This window comes from Archocentrus centrarchus, chromosome 13 (assembly GCF_007364275.1).
Source record: "Archocentrus centrarchus isolate MPI-CPG fArcCen1 chromosome 13, fArcCen1, whole genome shotgun sequence".
Classification (NCBI taxonomy): Eukaryota; Metazoa; Chordata; class Actinopteri; order Cichliformes; family Cichlidae; genus Archocentrus; species Archocentrus centrarchus.
The window spans coordinates 1380066-1402576 of NC_044358.1; the positions used below are offsets into that span (position 1 = coordinate 1380066).

The 22511-nt window shown below is 45.5% G+C and overlaps 1 protein-coding gene across 3 annotated transcripts in view; it reads left to right on the top strand.

The window, feature by feature from the left end:
* LOC115790284 (alpha-2-macroglobulin) overlaps positions 1–22511 on the top strand; it is a 60337-nt gene that overhangs the window by 29389 nt on the left and 8437 nt on the right. For all 3 annotated transcript variants that reach the window (XM_030744082.1, XM_030744083.1, XM_030744084.1), the window contains exons 20-27: positions 228–354; positions 2217–2338; positions 9816–9867; positions 11452–11535; positions 11645–11821; positions 12690–12771; positions 15481–15637; positions 16881–16955. In XM_030744082.1, the coding sequence (XP_030599942.1) occupies positions 228–354; positions 2217–2338; positions 9816–9867; positions 11452–11535; positions 11645–11821; positions 12690–12771; positions 15481–15637; positions 16881–16955 (876 nt within the window). The remainder of the gene's footprint in view (positions 1–227; positions 355–2216; positions 2339–9815; positions 9868–11451; positions 11536–11644; positions 11822–12689; positions 12772–15480; positions 15638–16880; positions 16956–22511) is intronic.

Here is a 22511-nt window from a genome sequence, read left to right on the forward strand (position 1 = left end):
TAACCTTAAGATTAGCTGCGTTTGACATGTTTAAATGCCACAAACAGGGCCGTTTGTGGCATTTAAACATGTTTTTCATTTACTGCATTATTCCATATGAGTTATTTCATTGATTTCATGTTTAACAATAGGCACAAGAAAGAGAACCCCTTCAATGACTAGATATTCCTACACTTTTGGTGCTCTTTTTCTTGGGCTGAGTATGTTTTGTGTGTTACTGGCTGCAGGTGGAGGTAACGCTGGCTACCTCAGACCACTACACCTTCAGAAACTGTGATGGCTGCATTTACAGGGTGTGTCTTTGTGGAGAGGAGAGCAGGACTTTCTCGTGGATTGTAACTCCAACTACCCTAGGTATTCCAGCTATCCGTTCCTCCATTTTTCTTAACTGCTTCTTATCCAATTCAGAGTGATAGGACAAGAGACAGGGTACACCCTGGGCAGGTAGCCAATCTGTTGCAGGAGCACAGTTGTTGGTGGTGGTGGTGGTGGTGGTGGTTTTATAGTAACGATGGCTCAGCTCTGTTGCATTTCTAAAAAATTTTTTAGTTTAATTCCAAATCTACCTTAGTCCATGCATGGATTTTCAGAATGCCACCAAGGTAAACAAATAAAAAATGAAAAGGACTCAGAGCAGTGGATCATCATATTTTACAAGATCCTCCCCCCAGAACATTTACTAAAAATATTCTTTCTTCCTTTGCCTACAAAGGTGAGTTCCAAAGCTGCTTTTTTTTTTCATTTTGTTTAACTGCAGCCTGAACCTTTTATATTTAGAATATCTCACATCTTCATAAATGGACCAGCTGTTGCCTTTCACTATATGGAGATTTGCAGAGATGTGGGTAAAAGGAGAGTATGCCACGCAAAAAGATGCAAGAATTCATTATCAAAGCAAACTGAGTCTAACCAGTGGGAATATACTGTAGTGGTCTATTCTGAAAATATTGGGATGCTGTGTAAAATGTAAATAAAAACAGAATTGTATTCACAATAGAACATAGAAAACCCCAAAAAATGTTTAAACTGAGAAATTTGCCATTTAAAGAAATCTTAGTTCATTTGGATTTTAATGGCAGCAACACATCTCAAAAAAGTTGAGACAAAGCCATGTTTGTCCTTGTGTAGCATCCCCTCTTCTTTTAACAACAGTCTGTAAATGTCTGGGACAAATGGATCAAAATTTGAAATTCCATCCATCCATTTTCATCCTCCAGACTGAAGAGGAGAGGGACCATCTAGCTTATTATTAAACTTTAATTTACTGTGTAGTATTTCCCATTTTAAAGTGTGTGTGTGTGTGTGTGTGTGTGTGTGTGTGTGTGTGTGTGTGTAAAGAACTTGCCATTTCATTGTCAGTTTTAGCTTTAACAAGACATCTCCAACTCAGATCAGAGAATACACTAAACAGAACTTTTTTTTTTTTTTTTAGGATTTTCTTTTTCCTATTTATTGGTTTTAGTCAAATCAGCTGTTTGAAGACTGTCACACAGTGTCAGCTGGTCACAGCTCTGCTCTCCCCGGCTCCTCATTACCACTGAGGAATCTGCCATTTGACTGTTTCACCAATAATACAATACAGTTTTCACCTCTTTTAAATTAAATACTAATGTTTCTTTTGTCCCATACAATCTCATACTTTCTGTGAAAAATGAGACACAACTGGGTAATTAGTGCTTATTGAGGGCACTGACAGCTGTTGCGTCTTCATTGCTGGAAGCAGAGACGGGCGGCTGTTGTTGTAGCTCTGCCTGGCCTGAAAGCAGAGGATTTCTTTCAGCCTCCATCAGCAGGGATGGAGATGAGGCTCTGATGAATGTCAAATTGCGCTCCTCTAACTCCCCCTTAGAGGAATGCTGACAATCACTTGTACTAACAAGTCAGGTAGTATCTCTGACGAAACAGTCAGAAACCTCTCCCTCAAGGGGTGATCTGTACTTGTCCTCCATGTGAAGGATTGTGGGCTGTGATGGAAGGAAGGGTGGGGGTGGGAGATAGAGTGGTATGCTATAATAAGGTAACAAATGGGGATTAATGAGGGTGAATATGATGGGAAACTGGAAGGAAGGAAAACAGCGAGGATAATGAGTTGGATTGAGAAGCAGATGGGAGACGGTTTTGCCTCTGTACACAGAACATGACAGTATGGCAGAGAAAGGGAGGGGCAATCAATACAGGCCTGCTTTCACAATGATGCCATGTATGTTTGCACACAGGTAAGGTGAATCTGAAGGTCAGCGCTGAGGCCCTGAAGACTGAAACACTGTGTGGCAACGAGGTGGCCACAGTCCCCAACGTGGGCCAAATTGACACTGTGATCCGCACCCTGCTGGTGGAGGTCAGTGACATCTCAAACACTGTGGACTGTGCTATAATTAAAAACTTGTTAACCAGTATGAAACTAAAGGACGTTTTCAGTCTTAGGGGTCTTTTTTCATTAATTATATTGTGGCAGGAATAATGTCAAAGTGACAAATATCAGACTTCTCCCACACAAAGAGGCCTCTTTAAAGTTTTCAGTTAGGACCACTGTAGTCCAAAGATTAAGATTAAGATTAAGATAGTGTTTATTTGTCACATGCACAGTTATACACAGTACAATGCACAGTGAAATGTATTTTGTACCTGCAACCATATATACACACACATATAAATAAGAAGAATAAAAATTAAAAAAAAGTAATTCACACTATACACTATACTCTATATACTATACACTATACACACTTTTATAAATTATAATATTTACATTGTGCAATAATGGTCCAGTTAGGGCTCAGAGTTGAGCAGACGGATGGCTTGTGGGTAAAAACTCTTCTTCAACCTTTCAGTCTTAGTCCTCAGGCAGCGGTAACGCCGGCCTGATGGGAGCAGGGAGAAGAGAGAGTGTCCGGGGTGGCTGGGCTGTTTTAGGATCTTCATGGCCCTCAGCCTGCACTGCTTGGTGTAAATGTCCTGCAGGTTGGGGAGGGTGGTTCTGATGGTCCGTTCAGCTGAACGAACCACCCTTTTTAGGGCCATGAAGTCCTGCTTGGTGCAGTTTCCCATCCAGGTGGTGATGCTCCCACGCATGATGCTCTCGATGGTGCAGGTGTAAAAATTCCTGAGCACCTTGAGTGGGAGCTTGAAGTCTCTCAGCCACCTGAGGAGGTAGAGACGCTGTCTGGCCTTCTTCACAGTGATGTTTATGTGATGAGTCCAGGACAGGTCCTGTGAGATGGTCACTCCCAGGTATTTGAAAGTGTCCACTCTTTCCACCTCAGCACCACTGATGACAAGTGGATGGTAGTCCCTCTGCTGCTTCCTGCTGAAGTCCACGATCAGTTCCTTCGTTTCGCTGACGTTGAGCAGGAGGTGGTTCTCCTGGCACCAGTTCTCCAGGCGGGAGACCTCTCTCCTGTAGGCTGTCTCCTCATTGTGAGAGATTAGTCCCACAACAGCAGTGTCGTCAGCAAACTTGATGATGACGTTGGACTCTGACGTGGCCTCGCAGTCATGGGTGTACAGTGAGTACAGCAGAGGGCTGAGCACACAGCCTTGGGGGGATCCAGTGTTGAGGGTGAGGGAGGATGAGGTGAGGTGACCCACTCGTACCACCTGTGGTCTGCTGGTCAGGAAGCTGTGAACCCACCTGCACAGGGATGGGCCCAGGCCCAGGTCCAGCAGCTTAGAGACCAGCCTGGAGGGAACTATGGTGTTGAATGCTGAGCTGTAATCTACAAACAGCACTCTCACATAGTTCCCCTTACCTGTGTCTATGTGTGAAAGGGTCTTGTGGAGGAGGAAGGATATGGCGTCATCTGTGGATCTGTCTGGCCGGTATGCAAACTGTAGTGGGTCGAGGGTGGTGGGCAGTGAGGAGGTGATGAATGTCTTGATGAGTCTCTCAAAACACTTCATCACCACAGAGGTGAGCGCTATGGGCCTGAAGTCATTGGGGCTGCTGGGGTGTGGTTTCTTTGGGACAGGGACTATGATGGACTTTTTAAAGCAGGTGGGAATCACACACAGTTTCAGTGAGAGGTTGAATATCACTGTAAACACAGGTGCCAGCTGGTCAGCGCAGGTCTTAAGGACACGTCCACTAATACCGTCTGGTCCAGCCGCTTTCCTGGTGTTTACACGTCTAAACGCCCTCCTCACGTCGCGCTCCGTCACAGTGAGTGTCTCCGCCCCTCCGGCCGGGAGTGCAGCGGGCTGTCGGCTTCCCGACTCAAAGCGCGCAAAGAAGATGTTGAGTTCATCAGCCAGAGAAGCGTCGGCACTCACCGGGTGTGTGTGTGGTGCTTTGTAGTCCGTGATGGTGCGTAGTCCCTGCCACAGTCCCCTGGAGTCAGACTGTTGTAGTTGCTGTTCCAGTCTGCGGCCGTAGCGATGTTTAGCCTCTTTCACCGCTCTGCGGACGTTGTATGATGCAACCTTGTAGTCCTCCATGTTCCCAGAGGCGAGGCCGGAGTTGTAGGCAACGGTGCGGGACCTCAGGGCGTCGCGGACAGATTTATCCACCCACGGCTTCTGGTTGGGAAAAGTCCTGATGGTCCTCCTAAGTGAAGTGTCTTCAACAACTTTCCCAATAAATCCCACAACAGTTTCCGTAAACTCCTCGATGTCTCCGCCCGCGCTGCTGCGAAACATGTCCCAGTCGGTTGAATCCAACGCACCCTGCAGAGCGGCCTCTGTTTGATCAGACCACCGTGTCACTTCTCTCACAGCAGGGGGTTCCTGCCTGAGCCGTTGTTTGTATTTCGGCATGAGAAGGACAGAGGTGTGGTCAGACTTCCCAAAAGGCGGAAGAGGCTTTGCTTTGTAGCCCTCTTTGAATGGAGAGTAGCAGTGGTCTAGGGTCCTCTCTCCTCTGGTGGGGCAGTCGATGTGTTGAATCTATTCCGGTATCACCTTTTTCAAGTTTGCACTGTTAAAGTCCCCGGCTACGATGAGAGCCGCATCACGCTGGTTAGCCTGATAGGTGGAAATCGCCTCATGTAGCTCGGATAGTGCAGTGTTTGTGTCCGCCTGAGGTGGAATATAGACGGCGCTGAAGATGACCGAACTGAACTCGCGGGGCAGGTAGTGGGGGCGGCATTTCAGGGTTAGGAGCTCCAGGTTAGGTGAACATGATTGTTTCAGAGGGACAACATTCCTACTGTCACACCAGTTGTTATTAATCATTAGGCACACACCTCCTCCTCTTGATTTTCCAGACTCACTCGTTCTGTCCGTGCGATGAACACTGAAGAACTCCGACGGCTGTACGGCGTGGTCCGGTATGAGGGGAGTCAGCCATGTCTCCGTGAGACAGATGATGTTGCAGTCCCTTATGTCCCTCTGAAACTGTATCCTGGCCCTGAGTTCGTCCAGCTTGTTATCCAGTGACTGGACATTAGCCAACAGGATGCTCGGCAGTGGCGTTTGGTGCGCTCTGCGCCTCAGCCTCTCTCTTACGCCGGCTCTTTTCCCTCGGGGCCTTGTCCGTGACCTGGGTGCTCCGCGCCGTCCTTTGTTTGAGCTGGCCCACTGGAAACGCAGTATCTCCTGGGGCCAAGTCGGGTCGGGAGAAAAAGGTGTCAGAATACAGCCAGAGTGCTGTATTCTGATATTAAAAAGAGTCTGTCTGTCATACGTGATATGACACAGAGCAGGCGGAATTATAAAGTCCAGAATTAGAGCTAAACCTAATATATACAAACAAAGCGTAGGAGCAGGTACGACGGCTGCTGACCTCACCGGCGCCATCTTGAAGATCTAGTCATTTGTATCTGACAGCATGGCTCTGTTGTGAGAGCAGCAGCAAGCCCCATAGTACAGAGCATAGCCAGCATCAATTATGACACACAGAACATTAAAAGTACAGTCAGTCTTTTTTTTTTTTTTTTTTTTTTTTTAGTTTATGTAATAGAAAAAAATTTTCTTCATACATATACATTGACCCGTGTGTAATTATATCTTCCAACAAATTCATGCGCTTTCATAAACTTTGTGTTTTTAATGGAATAATTATTAGGAGCGGGCAAAAGTTTGTGGAAGCTGCCATCTTGAATAGGCAGAGGAGAAGAGAAATTGTAGACATTAGTGTGCCATGGAGGCAGTCTTTTATTTATGTCTGCACCTTCAGACTCAAGATATGAAGGTTCATATGAATGTTTTATCTTCAGAGAAGAGGTCCCCTTCATCAAAGAAATGAAAATGCGTAGGAAAGAGACAACACGCCATCTGGATAAAATGTCATCCTATTCCTCCTCACCTCGAGCCTAATCTCCTGAAATGAAGTCAGGACTCTAACACACAAAAACATGCATAAAAATGTTTGTTTATTCCCGATATTGTCACAATTACTCACTGAACATATTAGACTATAGTTTGTTCTTATAAAAGGGAGTCTTCTTCGCACACTAAGGTTAATTATGGAGTTCCACAGGGTTCTGTGCTAGGATCATTCTATTTACACTACATGCATGTTTACCTTAGGCAGTATTATTAGAAATAATAGGATACATTTTCATTGCTATGCTGAAGATGACCAGCATTATCTCTCCATGAAGTCAGATGACACAAACCAATTACACCGCTCAAAAAAATAAAGGGAACACTTAAACAACACAATAATTTACTCCAAGTAAATTTACTCCAAGTAAATCAAACTTCTGTGAAATCAAACTGTCCACTTAGGAAGCAACACTGATTGACAATCAATTTCACATGCTGTTGTGCAAATGGAATAGACAACAGGTGGAAATTATTGGCAATTAGTAAGACACACTCAATAAAGGAGTGGTTCTGCAGGTGGGGTCCACAGACCACTTCTCAGTACCTATGCTTTCTGGCTGATGTTTTGGTCACTTTTGAATGTTGGTGGTGCTTTCACACTCGTGGTAGCATGAGACGGACTCCACAACCCACACAAGTGGCTCAGGTAGTGCAGCTCATCCAGGATGGCACATCAATGCGAGCTGTGGCAAAAAGGTTTGCTGTGTCTGTCAGCATAGTGTCCAGAGGGTGGAGGCGCTACCAGGAGACAGGCCAGTATACCAGGAGATGTGGAGGAGGCCGTAGGAGGGCAACAACCCAGCAGCAGGACTGCTACCTCCGCCTTTGTGCAAGGAGGAACAAGAGGAGCACTGCCAGAGCCCTGCAAAATGACCTCCAGCAGGCCACAAATGTGCATGTGTCTGCACAAACGGTTAGAAACCGACTCCATAAGGATGGTATGAGGGCCCGACGTCCACAGATGGGGGTTGTGCTCACAGCCCAACACCGTGCAGGACGCTTGGGATTTGGCAAAGAACACCAGGATTGGCAAATTCGCCACTGGTGCCCTGTGCTCTTCACAGATGAAAGCAGGTTCACACTGAGCACATGTGACAGACGTGACAGAGTCTGGAGACGCCATGGAGAGCGATCTGCTGCCTGCAACATCCTTCAGCATCTTTGGAGGGCCGCACAGCCCTCCATGTGCTCGCCAGAGGTAGCATGATTGCCATTAGGTACCGAGATGAGATCCTCAGACCCCTTGTGAGACCATATGCTGGTGCGGTTGGCCCTGGGTTCCTCCTAATGCAGGAAAATGCTAGACCTCATGTGGCTGGAGTGTGTCAGCAGTTCCTGCAAGATGAAGGCATTGAAGCTATGGACTGGCCCACCCGTTCCCCAGACCTGAATCCGATTGAGCACATCTGGGACATCATGTCTCGCTCCATCCACCAACGTCACGTTGCACCACAGACTGTCCAGGAGTTGGCGGATGCTTTAGTCCAGGTCTGGGAGGAGATCCCTCAGGAGACCATCTGCCACCTCATCAGGAGCATGCCCAGGTGTTGTAGGGAGGTCATACAGGCACATGGAGGCCACACACAATACTGAGCCTCATTTTGACTTGTTTTAAGGACATTACATCAGAGTTGGATCAGCCTGTAGTCTGTTTTTCCACTTTAATTTTGTGTGTGACTCCAAATCCAGGCCTCCATTGGTTAATAAATTTGATTTCTATTGATAATTTTTGTGTGATTTTGTTGTCAGCACATTCAACTTTGTACAGAACAAAGTATGCAATGAGAATATTTCATTCATTCAGATCTAGGATGTGTTATTTGAGTGTTCCCTTTATTTTTTTGAGCAGTGTAGCTAAACTGCAGGAATTTCTTAAAGACAAAGACCTGGATGACCTCAAATTTTCCGCTTCTAGAATCAGATAAAACTGAGGTTCTAGTATTCGGCCCCACAAAACTCAGAAGTGTGGTGTCTAAACAGGTACTTACTCTGGATGGCATTACTTTGGCCTCCATTAACACTGAGAAATCTTGGAGTCATTTTTCACCAGGATATGTCCTTCAGTGCACATAATATGGAAATCTATTGGACTGCTTTTACTCTGCATTTAATTATTATTTTTAATCTCTGTTTTTCCTTCCCACTGTTGCCTAGTGCCTGCTCATAGGGGATTGTCTGATTATTGGAGTTTTCTCTGTATTATTGTATGGTCTTTAACTTACAACATAAAATGCCTTAAGGTGGCTGTTGTTGTGATTTAGGGCGATATAAAAAAAAAAAATCAATAGACCTGATTTAGACACCAGCTGAGGTAAACAGCAGACCGATAGCCTACAGTGACTATAAAATGAATGGCAGTCAGAGTTGACTGTCGCACATGGGTGACATTATGCACTTGATGTTGACTGCACTCTATTGACATCTAGTGGTGCTATTTTACACACTAACTTTAAATAAGATACAGCAGGAAAAGGTGGAGCTGAGGTGGGTTACAAAGCAGCTTGCAGAAGCATATCAACTGTAGCCAGAGTAGAGCAGGTAAAATTGTGTGCCCTGTAGGATATCTGACGATTGGAGTTATAGAAGGCTATCAGCTGAGCCATCATCTGATATGAGCTGGCACTGTGGTTAGCTGAGCTACTGCTGGCTTGATTTGACAATAACTGTTGTCCCTTTTACAGCAAATAAACAGAATCAGAAATCTGTCAGTCGAGTCTGCCTCAGCCATTCGTTAGTGATTTGCCTTACAAGCTCCTTGAAGCAACCGTTTATTCATACAGTGCCAAATCATAACAAAGTTGAATTGTGTGTGTGTCTGTCGGAGGGGGGGGGGGGTGTTTTGTATTTTGACATATTGGGTTTCCATATAGAATTGTTGGAATAGTGAGCAGTGTGCAGCACAAATCTACATCATATGGACAAAAGCACTGGGCCACCTCTTAAACTTTGAATTCAGGTGTTTTCAGTTTCATTGCCTCAGGTGTATAAGATCAAACACCTACCATAGCCATGCAGTATCAGAATGCTAAGTCCATTCATAACAAATCTAAAGTGGTGCTAGTTTTGTTATGTAATGTCTGTAACATTGCATGAACCTTTACTTTCTTTACTTTCTTTTAGGGGAGTGTTTATTGTGACACCTAAGTTTCAGATCAGTCCACCTCCACACATGTTGTCATTCCCATTTGCAATTTCTGATGATTGGCTATATCTGCAGTTTCCCATAACTCTTTAGGAGCAGTTTAGCATCTGTGAACTCTGTATTTTAGTTGTACTGGTTCACTCTCAAAGTACACGACTGGCAATTTAAATTATCCTTATGTGTCTATAACACTGGGTCTTGTTCAGCCTCTTAGTTCATCCTCTGAAACCATTTTAACTCTCTTTACTTCCTTTAATCCAGCTTTCAATTAGTGGGAAAGTCTGTGCGGTGTTTGTTCATTGTAATTGTTTGGAGCATGTCACCTCATTACAGCTTATTCATATGATGTTACAAGAGTAATTAAATCAATATTGGTTGTCTTTACTACTCTTCTGTCTTTCTTCCTAAGGCTGAAGGAACTCCCCAAATGGTCAGTCACAACGTTCGCCTCTGTCCCCGAGGTAAGGGCTCAAAATTATCAGAGTACTGGCCTCTGAAATCTGAAAGCCACAAGGTGAGTGGCTAACTGGAGCCTCTCATTCACAACTAGTACACCTCCATACATGCATCTATTATAAAAACGTGTTAGGATCAGTGTGATTCATTTTGGCAGCTGATTCTGATTGCAATATTATGAAATAATGGCTGTAATTATTTAGCATGTGAACAAAAATGATACTGAGTTGCATTTTGGTCAAGCCACAGCTGTAAGCTGCATTTTTCTCACTGCCTGTGATAAACTAAATTAGCAAGATAATGTGCCTCAATATAATTTAATCATTTGTGTTGAGCTTGTCTGTGCCATTTGATTTCAGTGTATAGCATCAAGTCAGTTAAGCCTCTGGGATATTGATCTTTATTAAGTAGCAGTGGGGGTTATTAATCAGTTTCAGCTGCTTTGGTGTTAATGAAATTAGCAACTACAGGGGCAACAATGAGACAGCCCCCAAAACCAGGAATGGTTTTACAAGTGGACATTTTTTCATCCTTTCTGACTGTTTTTTGACTAGTTTTGCATTTGGTTAGGGTCAGTGTCACTACTGGTGGCACGAGGCGATACCTGGACCCTACAGAACTTGCACAGGTAGTCCAATTCCTCCAGGATGGCACATCGGTATGTGGACAGGGCCATAGAAATTGCTTATCCAATCAGCAGGACTGCTATCTGCTCCTTTGTGCAAGGAGGAACAGGATGAGCACTGTCAGAGCTACAAAATGACCTCCAGCAGCCACTGGTGAGAATATCTCTGACCTGACTTCGTGAGGGTGGGTCCTGGATTCCTCCTGGTGCACAACAATGCCCGGCTTCATGTGGAAAGAGTGTGCAGGCAGTTCCTGCAGGATGAAGGAATTGATACCATTGACTGGCCTCCACATTCACCTGACCTAAATCCAATAGAACACCTCTGGAACATTATGTTTTGGTTCATCCAACACCACCAGGTTACACCTCTGTCCAGGAGTTCAGTGATGCCCTGGTCCAGATCTGGGAGGAGACTCCCGCCCAGGACACAATCCGTGATCTCATTAGGAGCATGCGCCAACTTTTTCAGGCATGCACACAAGCACATGGAGGCCATACAAACAAAGTACCATTTCGAGTTGCTGCAATGAAATTTCGGCAAACTGGACTAGCCTGCTGCATCATTTATTCATGATTTTCAGCTTGTCTTTGAATTCAGCCCTCTGTAGTTTGATAATTTTTATTTCCATCAAATCATGTGGTATCCTTTCATTCCTAACACATTACTCAGCCCATGTCAGTATAGATATCTAGCATGATTTTTTTGCCCATTGAGATCTGATGTGTTTTCAAAGTGTTCCTTTTAATATTTTCTTGAGCAGTATAACAGATCTAACGACTTGTAATTTCATGTACATGATCATGGTGTCTTAAATGTTTTTTGTTTTATTTCAACAAAACATCAGTGTTGAAACCATTTTAAGCAGCAGAAATATGCAATTTTATGCACGTCTCCCAACAAAAGAAGTTAAGCAAATTTCTTCATGTTTTTTTTTTTGTTTTGTTTTTTTCTCCCTGTCAGATGGGCCAATGGAGAAGAAAATCTCTCTTCTTATGCCTGAGCTGTTTGTGGCCGGCTCTGCCAGAGCATCTGTTTCTTTACTTGGTTAGTGACTTTGTTGCTTAGTCAAGTTTGCTACTAGCCTGACAAGTATGAAGTGTGTGTCAGGTGGAACTATGGAGTCTCTCTAGCTTTTCTCTTTTTGCATCTGCAGGTGACCTGATGGGCAGGGCCATGCAGAACCTGGACAAGCTCCTGGCCATGCCATATGGTTGCGGAGAGCAAAACATGGTGCTGTTTGCTCCCAACATCTTCATCCTGAACTACCTGAAGAGCACTGGTCAGCTGACTCAAAGCATTCTGGACAAGGCAACACATTTCTTGGAGAGTGGTGAGACTGTTTGTTTGTTTTTTAATAGGCTTTAATGTGTGTTCTCTCCCACTCAGAATGATAACAGCTGAAAGCATGCCTCACAAAAAAAACAAAACAAATCAGATTTGGGAAACTCACTATTAGAAAACACCAAAAATGTATTTCATGAGACCCGAAAATGAAAGAATCCTTGCTATTGTCTTCAAACTGTGCTACACTCTGACTTGGACCATCATTCTGTCTTCACTGCCCATTACTGGATATTGCTGTACAACTCCTAAAGTGTGCATATTGCATATTATCATCTGAGGATTTTACCTTTAACAATAGTTTTAGCCATTTATGGCAGCTGAGTAGAATCAGTTTAGTGCCAAAAGATCTTGATCTTTGAAAATAGAACACCAAGTCAAGCTCAGTGGCGGTCCTTGCAAATCAGCTGATGTGGACTGGTCTTGATCTCAAGACCAGTCCACATCAGCAGATGAACTATTTGATACCCCTCTACACAGCAAATTGTTAAATAATGCTATTTATGCTGCTTTAGCCTGCCCCCCCCCCCCCCCCCGCTGATGCTGCAAGCCGCTTTACAGCCCAACTTCCACCCAGCTCCAAACGTAATAAATATCATATGTTGTCATTGAAGCCTTCTATGTATGCACATTGGACACGGAGGTCCTATAACAGAGCTATAGTGCTAGATAGTGCAGCTAGATTTTGATTGAAATGAGTTTGGTATCTATTTACCAGAGCTAAATTACAGTCTTATACAAGTAAACAAATCCAGATTTTCTTGATTCATATTATCTCAGTGTTGTATTGGGGATTTTTTTTTTTTTTTATAATATGCAGGGTTTTTTGTTTTTTTTTAATTGTCTGTATTTTGTAGGATATCAGAGGGAGCTCACATACAAGCATGACGATGGTTCCTACAGCGCATTTGGAAAGCAAGACACATCTGGAAACACCTGGTTAGTAACATGAGTGAGACAATCCAGCTAATGATAGAAATGCTAAATAATGAGTTATGGTGATACAGCAATGGGCTCTTAGTCAGTTAGTCAGTCAGTTGTTACAGCATAGTTGTAACAGTCAAGTTCTGGGCCGTTTGGATGGTGGCCAAAACTTTGAGTTTTAGCTTAACGTTGGTCTCTTTCAAGTGTTTGTTCTAAAGTGACTGCCACTCTGGGCGGGGGGAGGGACACACATCTACATACAGCATGTTTGCTTAGCTGCCTCTGTGAAGACACTGACATTAATGCATTCCCAATCTTCTTGCCCTCAAGCTCAACAATGACAGCAAAGTGCCAGATCCTCATCCTAAGCTAAACCTAATTTTAACCCTAAAACCAAAGTCCTAGTGGCAGGGAAAAAAATGAGAGAAGGCCAAAAAGTTATTTTACAAAATTTCATCTCTCTAAACCTCAGACAGCTGGACAGGTGCACACTGTGTTTTTTCTTTGTTTTTATCACAGTTTCAGTGAGTGTATCCTTTCAGCTGTACTTTTCCAAACAGTAATTAGGAATGAGACATTTAGTGGACATTGTAAATTGTAGCTTTGAGAAAAAAAACTAGAAGACACTAATGACATTTTTTTTTAACAGCATTTTAGATTAAATATTTTTAAAATGAAGACTCCTTTTTCTATTTATTTTTTTAAGAGTTCCAAATGGTGGTAAAATTGATGTATAAATATTTATTAAACTGAGAAGGAAGCTGAGATCTCAGCCTCTGTCTCAAATGTGTTTACTTTATGTACACATGCCAACAACATCATTTTGATGACCTATAAATACCAACATAACAAAGAATATATTCATGATGGTATATCTCGGGATGGTATGCCACAGTTGCATCAGCAGTTATAGAAGCATTAAAACATTTATCCAGAGCTTTGCTGTTGAACTGAATATTTTCAGCTCAAATCGAACACTTCATGTGACGCGACAACACAAAAGACACACAGACACAGTGGGAGGTAGACACACACTCACATGCACTCGCGCACACATACCGTGTGTCCTCGCTGGTGTTTGGCACCAGCAAGTGTCCTAATAATTTACTTCATGAGGAACCTGCCAGAAAATATTAATATTTTCATTTAATGGGCTTAAAGCACAGTGCCTCAGGGGATTTAACAAACCTACTGCTGTTTTGAAAGGGTGCTGGGCAGTTTGGCATTTGGTGGATGTGTGTGTGGGTGTGTGTTTGCGGTTTGGAGAAACTAGGCCTCTCAAGTGTTCAGTTACATTAGAATTCCAGAAAACTGGATAAAAATTGTCCAAATCACTTAAAATAACAGTTTTACTGAACACATTGATGTAAAACTTTGGAACTTTCACCCAAGCGTCAACAAATACAGTGATTTTTATTTAAAGCTGCAGTTCTCAACACTTTAACACGAACGAGGGCTCAGAGGATGACGTGTAATGTGAAAGGAGTTTCCTTTGGAGACAAAGTCACAGAGAATAATCACCGGATCCTGCACTTCCCCTCGGTGTGACAGAGGTTTTAAGCCTCTTAACTCGTGTTTTATGGTTTTATGGCTTTCAACTTCTGCTCTCAGCAACTCTGTTTTCAGACAAACGAGGAAGCTGTTTTCATCAGAAGTACTCAGATACTGTACGCTGCCTGCCCTGTACCAAACTGCAGACAAAGTTAGCAGCAGGTAGTGAGCACAGCAAAGCCTCAAATACACTTTAATGGATAATAGTCAATATTGACACATCATGTAGACAGAAACGTGACTCCAAAATGAAGTTGCTTTACATCTCTGGATATGTTAATAGAAAACTCTTTGAAAGCAAGCTATAATAATTTTGTTGTACGTGCGCAGAAGTTCTGACTGGATCAAACAAGGTAGGTCCACTCTAAAGCACGCCCTGCTTTAACTGTCTCTCTGATCACTAATGGGAACCAACATGAGGTTATATCCATTAAGAACTGAATCCAACAACTGACCATAAACTCCTTGGGGAAGAGTTTACTGAGGTCACATATCATGGAGCCAGAGGGTCATTTTCTCATGGATTCAGTACAGCCAGACTTGTTTTTTTTGTTTTTGTTTTGTTTTGTTTTTTTGCATCTAGAGGAGTGCTATATGTAGTCTGTGTTGGCAACTAGAGCATGAAATTGCTAAAGAGACAGAGCTTTTTCTCAGGAGATATAGGAGACCAAATCAGAGCTAAAAGGAGAGAGAGTGTGGATTTGAAGCACATTCATCTCCAGTGTGCCTCTTTGTCTTGTGGATGTGCATAAGCAATTGTTTGGCCAAGCAAAATTGTTAGACAACATGTCCAGGCTTTCAGATTGATCTGCTTCTCAGGTGTGGCCTTGTGGCCAGCATGAATAAACGAGCAGCTTTTACATTGTTTTGGGCTTCTTAAAATACAATACTGATATACAAGATATTGAATTCTGCTATTGTCTACAACTGGGTCCATGAAGAAGAATTTTACTTTGTTTGCCCCTGTGTCAACCCTGGCTGTCTTTACTCTGCTGGACTGAGTGTGACTCAGAGGATTGATTGTAGTGCTGTAGATGCAGCTCAGACCAAGCTCTGACTTGTGTGAAGCTGTTATGTAATTGTCCTGAAGCTGGGGTCATGGTGAGGTTACCATCGTGAATCCATAATTAGATTTGTTTTCTAAAATCTTTGTGTGTGTGCGTGACTTTCTAGGCTAACCTCTTTTGTGATGAAGTCTTTCGGTGGGGCACGATCGTACATTTATGTGCAGCCCAAGCACATTGAAGAAGCCAGGATGTGGCTGTCTACATACCGACGGCCTCATGGCTGCATCAGATCTGTTGGAAAGCTCTTTCAAAATGGCATGAAGGTAAGGATCACTTGGAGTGTTTTTAAATGGAACTTTCTGGGCTTCTCATCATCATTTTTTTGGTTGTTTTAACTGTTCTGCTTGGCTAAATCTCTCCTGCAAGATAAAAGCACAAAATTAGCTCAGTATAGTGATTTACATAGAATTTTCAGAGGAGATGGCCTATAGCCTGCAGGGTACACACACACACACACACACACAGACACACACACAGACACAGTGTAGAGCAGAGGAAATATCCTAAACACATTTCTAGTCAGTGCCTGTGACTCTACAGCTTCTCCTAAAGCCTCAGCTACATGTTTCAGGAACCTGTTTTTTTGTCTGCCTCTCTAATTTGAACTTATTTAACACCATAATGGGATGTGACATTCCTGCCATGTAAAGCAGCCACATGGCTCAGCCAGGCCTACTTTTCAGTGTCTCTTTCACAACTTTGAGTAGGAACCTTCAGAAACTTAGTTCCAACCTGTGCTTTTAAAGCAAACTCACTGGCAATAAGCCACTTAACAGATAATAAATCTTAGCAGGTAAAAGAGTTAAATGATGATAAATAAAATCCTTCAATGTAAATTGATTTTCTTTTTTCAAAGGTTTTCTAATATGATTTTAACAGCATATTACAGACCCTTTTCAGTGTTCTGGCTTACAGTAAATTCTGTTCTGTGTATGCAGAGCCCACAGGAAAAATCAAGTGGAATACCATCTCACAGTTTAATGGGTGCTTATTGTTTTTTCTGTCATATTTCTGTGGTTGCTCATGTTAAACTGTGTGAAATAATGAGGTTAGTGTATGTACAACTAATTGCTCTGAGCCAAAAGCTCAGGCTTAATTGCGGCTTAATTCACGCCAAACAGAAAGCTTATTTCACCTTGCATTATTCACACAAATGTGATGGCTAAGAACTTGCCAAAAAGTGGTACAATTTCACTCACTGCTGCTGTTAAGCTTTTGCAATCATAATCATGAGTTTAAAAAAAAATCACTTTACAAAGAACTTATATCCACAACAAAGATTTATGTGAACTTCAATTTTTTTATTCAATTTTTTTTTTTGTTTTTAAATGTGAAATTTCAAAACAAAGCTATTAGACTGCACTCTTCGTGCACCTGTGAGGTGAGTAGATGCTGCAGTCAAGGCTGTGGGTGCAGCCTTGACTGCAGTATCAGAAAACCGTAAGTAAAATGTGTCATAGCGCTGCGTGTTTTCTGAGCTGTGCTGTGTTCTCATGTTTCCACCAGGGAGGAGTGAGTGACGATGTGTCCCTGACTGCCTACATCATCGCTGCTATGCTGGAGCTTGACACCAATGCTACAGTAATTCTGACTTTGCACTCCTCCTCATTTTGAAACTTAACTGAGCGCTTGAAGGGCTCAGAGTAGAAAAGCATTATCTAAGTAGCGTCCATTTACCATTTAAATATTTCAAATATTACCTTAGTAAGTACTGCCTATAACGTTATACAGTTGGGGAAATTATTTGATCCCCAGCTGAATTTGTAAGTTTACTCACTTCCAAAGAAATGAACAGTCTCTAATTTTTTATGGTAGTGTAGGAGTCGGTGGAAGGAGACACGAGCAGGTATGTAGTCTCAGCTTTATTCGTAAAACACACAACAACTAGAACTCCAAATATAACTCCTCAAAAGGAGGAGTCAAGCCCTTTTATCCCAGGCCTCTCTCTCCCGCCTTTTCCCGATCTATTCCGGTCTCTCTCTCCGCAATAAGAGCTTGGGGCATTCTGGTGTGAAATGTGCATATATGTGGCCACCACACAGGCCCCCCCTGAACACACAGAATGGCAAACAATACAATAATAAAAACAGCAACCATTTTCAACTCAACATAGCAAAAATAAAATACCACATCAAGAGTATCTCCTAGGGGGTTTAACAAGGCGGCCGCCACGGCTGTGCTTGGCGACCACAGGTGGTGAAAACGAGGGAGAGGCATAGCCCCGACTACGGCGAGACTGCCCCCTCGCAGGGGAAAAAACAGCAGCTGGGGGCAGGTCCTCCGAGTGAGGCATAGAAACGGGAGGACGACCGCGGCGCGGAGGTTGGGCCAACTCAATAGGACCATCCGGAAACATGTGAGCAGGCTTAAGGCGATCCACCGAAACCCGCTCCTGACGACCTCCCAGCTCAACCAAAAAATCCTTAGGTCCCACCTCTAGCACACGGAATGGACCATCATAAGGAGGTCGAAGTGGAGAACGGTGCGCGTCATGGCGGATAAAAATGTACTTGGCAGACATCAGGTCCTTTGGCACATATGACTGTGGAAGGCAGTGATGCGCCGCTACTGGGGCCAAAAACCTATCATTCCCCGGGAAAACCGGCCCGCTCCTTTTGTCGGCCCCCGAAGCAGATGCACCAGGAAGGAATTCCCCTGGAACCCTCAAAGGCTGGCCCAGGACCAGCTCGGCTGAAGAAGACTGCAGGTCCTCCTTAGGTGTCGCACGCAGGCCCAGCAGGACCCAAGGAAGGCGGTCAACCCAGCTGCTGTCCACCAGCGCAGCCCGTAAGGCAGCCTTCATGGTACGGTGGAACCTCTCGCAAAGGCCATTGGCCTGCGGGTGGTACGCGGTAGTGCGATGGAGTCTGACGCCAAGGTTCTCCGCCACAGCAGTCCACAGCTCAGACGTGAACTGAGGACCCCTGTCAGATGTCAAGTCAAGCGGTACGCCAAACCGAGATACCCAGGACGAGACGAACGCACGCGCAACATCTGCTGAGGTGGTTGACGCCAAAGGAACTGCTTCAGGCCACCGAGTCGTCCTGTCCACCATTGTCAGGAGATGGGTGAAACCCCGGGAAGGGGGAAATGGACCTACCAGGTCTACATGGACATGTTCGAACCTTCTCTGGGGTATGGGAAAGTGCTCCAGAGGGGATTTGGTGTGTCGTTGCACTTTGGCGCGCTGACAAGCAACACATGAGGAAGCCCACGCCCTGACCTCTTTCCGGAGGCCGGGCCACACAAACTTGGCCCCTACCAACTTAACTGAGGCTTTAACTCCTGGGTGCGAAAGAGAATGAACTGCCTCAAAAACCCGCCGACGCCAGCAAGCAGGAACCAAGGGGCGAGGCCTGCCCAATGAGACGTCGCAAAGTAGGGTTACGCCACTATCCTGAAATGAGACATCTTCCAAACGCAAACTGGACTCGGCCACCTTAAAAGCCTGAATCTCCGTATCCGTAAGTTGGTCGGCAGCCATGGCAGAGTAGTCCACTCCCAAATGCACAGAACTAACCTGCGCCCTGGACAGACAGTCAGCCACCCGATTACACTTGCCGGCGACGTGCTGAATGTCAGTGGTAAACTCTGAAATAGCAGAAAGCTGCCGTTGCTGCCGTGCAGTCCACGGTTCCGAAACCTTTGCCATGGCAAATGTGAGAGGTTTGTGGTCTACAAAAGCGGTAAAGTCACGGCCCTCAAGCAGGAACCGGAAATGACGCGTCGCGAGAAAAAGGGCAAGGAGCTCCCTGTCAAACGTACTGTACTTTCTCTCCGCATCCCGAAGCTTCCTGCTAAAAAAGGCGAGGGGCTGCCAAGCACCACCCACCCATTGTTCGCACACGGCCCCGACTGCAAAATCGGAGGCATCGGTAGTAAGGGCAACAGGCGCCTCGGGAGACGGGTGGGCCAGCAGGGCAGCGTTGGCAAGAGCAGCTTTGGCACTGTCAAATGCCTGCACCCGCTCAGGTGTCCACTCTATCTCTTGGTTGCCTTTCTTGCCCTTAAGTGCATTGTACAGAGGGTGCATGAGGTGAGCAGCCCGGGGGATGAAACGGTTATAAAAGTTCACCATCCCCAAAAACTCCTGCAGGGGCTTCACTGAGGAAGGGCGCGGAAAAGCAGAAACCGCCTCCACCTTAGCGGGCAGGGGAAACGCCCCTTGGGGCGAAACGAGGTGTCCCAAAAACTCTATGGCCGGCAGACCGAACTGGCATTTAGCTGGATTCACAATCAAACCGTGCTCACTGAGACGCTCAAACAACTGGCGGAGGTGCACTGAATGCTCCGCAGCGGAAGGGCTGGCAACCAGTATGTCATCCAGATAGACGAACAAAAATGGCATACCACGCAAAACGGAGTCCATGAGGCGCTGAAACGTCTGTGCCGCGCCCTTCAGACCGAAGGGCATTCGCAAAAACTCGAAAAGGCCAAAAGGAGTGATAACCGCGGTCTTGGGCACATCACGCGGATGAACAGGAACCTGATGGTATCCCCTCACCAAATCCACCTTTGAAAAAATAGTTGCCCCCGCAAGATGAACCGAAAAATCTTGAATGTGGGGAACCGGGTACCTGTCATTAGTCGTCGCATTATTAAGGCGCCTAAAATCCCCACAAGGGCGCCACCCACCGTCAGCTTTAGGGACCATGTGCAACGGGGACGCCCACGGGCTGTTTGAGCGGCGCACAATACCAAGGCGCTCCATGTTTGCAAACTCCTCCCTGGCTATCGCTAACTTCGCGGCATCGAGACGGCGTGCACGCGCAAAAACCGGCGGACCCACAGTGGTAATGTAATGCTCCACACCATGTTTAGCTACGGCTGCAGAGAAGGTGGGAACCGTGAGGGTGGGAAACTCGGCAAGCAAACGCTGGTACTCATCACCTGTGGCAAGCATGTTAGCGAGGGGCAGGGGGCCAGGACTACGAAGTGTACAGGGGTAGGTATCAAAAGACACAGCATCTATCAAGCACCTATTAGCTACATCGACCAACAACCTGAAAGCACACAAGAAATCAGCGCCGAGTATAGGTACTGACACAGACGCTATCACAAAGTCCCAGTTAAACTGACGTCCCTTGAAACACACAGTCACCAACCTCATTCCATATGTGCGAATGGGGGTACCGTTCGCCGCGTCCAGCAGGGGTCCGTGACATTGTCCCAAGGCGTCCGCAGCTGAAGCCGGCATGATGCTACGCTGAGCACCCGAGTCCACAAGCAGACGGCGTCCCGAAGCAGTGTCCTCAATGAAGAGCAGCTTGTCCGAGCTGCCAGCGCACACAGCTGCTAGTGAGCACCGGCCCTCTCGTTTCCCTGGTGCTGGAAGGTACACGGTGGAATGCAGCGCTTCGCCTTCACTCCGAACCGGCGATGATAGAAGCAGAGCACGCTCTCCTTCCTCCGGCGCTCTGCGACGGCGGCCACAGCACCAGCTTCTCTCGTCTCCGCCCCTTGTAGAGCCGCACTCGGTAAAAGTGCATGCACACCGGAATGCCTGGATGCCAGCAAAATCTTGTCCGCCTCTTCAGCTAGCCCGCGGTAATCCTTGGCCCGTATCAGAGCGGAGCGGAGCGGGCTAGCGCGGTGCGCACGGGAGGGGGGAGCTGGCGCAGGAACAGATGCGTAAAGAGAAACGAAGCGTCGCCCGGGCCGAGCAGAGCCAGCATGTGCTCCATCAGCTCGGAGGGTTTACCATCTCCCAAGCCATTCAGGGACAACAGGCGATCAGCCCGCTCTTCGTCTGAAAGCTGATAAATCCGCAGCAGGTTCTCCTTCAGCGCTCCATACTTGTTAGCAGGCGGCGGGTCCCGGAGCAGTCCCATCAGCCGGCGGGTAGAAGCAGAGTCCAGCGCCGCGACGACATGGTAATACTTGGTGTCGTCTGAGGTGATCCCGCGGAGGTGAAACTGGGCCTCCACATGCTGGAACCAAGGCTCTGGATCGTGCTGCCAGAACTCCGGGAGCTTGACCGTGGCCGCAAAAATAGCGGGAGAAACGGCGGCGGCTGGTGAGGAAACAGCGGCCGCGGCCGTTGAGCTGTCGTCAGCAGACATGTTCTTTAGTCGGGGTCACCAATGTAGGAGTCGGTGGAAGGAGACACGAGCAGGTATGTAGTCTCAGCTTTATTCGTAAAACACACAACAACTAGAACTCCAAATATAACTCCTCAAAAGGAGGAGTCAAGCCCTTTTATCCCAGGCCTCTCTCTCCCGCCTTTTCCCGATCTATTCCGGTCTCTCTCTCCGCAATAAGAGCTTGGGGCATTCTGGTGTGAAATGTGCATATATGTGGCCACCACAGTAGTTTCATTTTAATCCCCATTAAAATGAAACTACCATAAAAAATTAGAGACTGTTCATTTCAGACAGACAGAATATCAACCAAAAATCCCGAAAAAACACATTATATAAACTGATTTTCATGTCATTGAGTGAATTAAGTATTTGATCCTGGTAAATGGACTAGTTCTTATATAGTGCTTTTCTACTGTTTTGAGCACTCAAAGCGCATGTTTACTTTTACCCCATTCACACCGATTCATACAAGCACTTCCATGATTAACTAAGCTTAGTACTTTTTATTATCTAACATTCACACACATTCACACTCCAACGCTTGCGTCAGAGAGCAGCTTGGGGTTTAAGTATCTTGCCCAAGGATACATTGGCATGCAGACTGGAGTAGCCAGAAATTGAACCGCCAACCTTCTGATCAGTGGGTGACCTGCTCTACCTTGTTAGCGAGCACAGCGGTAAGATGTTTCTTGTAGTTGGTCACCATGTTTGCACACATCTAAGGAGGGATTAGCTCACTCCTCTTTATAGAAACACACACAACTTTTTTAGGTTTCTTGGTTGCAGCTTGGCAACTCGAAGCTTCAGCTCCCTCCACTGATTCTTCTATAGGATTGAAATCTGGAGACTGGCTAGGCCACTCCATGATCTTAATGATCTGCTTCTTTAGCCACTCCTTTGTTGCTTTGGCAGTATGTTTTGGGTCATTGTCATGTTGAAAAGCCCATCCACGACCCATCGTCAGTGTTCTGGCTGAGTGAAGGAGGTTTTCATCCAAGACTTTACGGTATATGGTCCTGTCTATTGGCCCCTCAATAGAGTGAAGTTGTCCAAT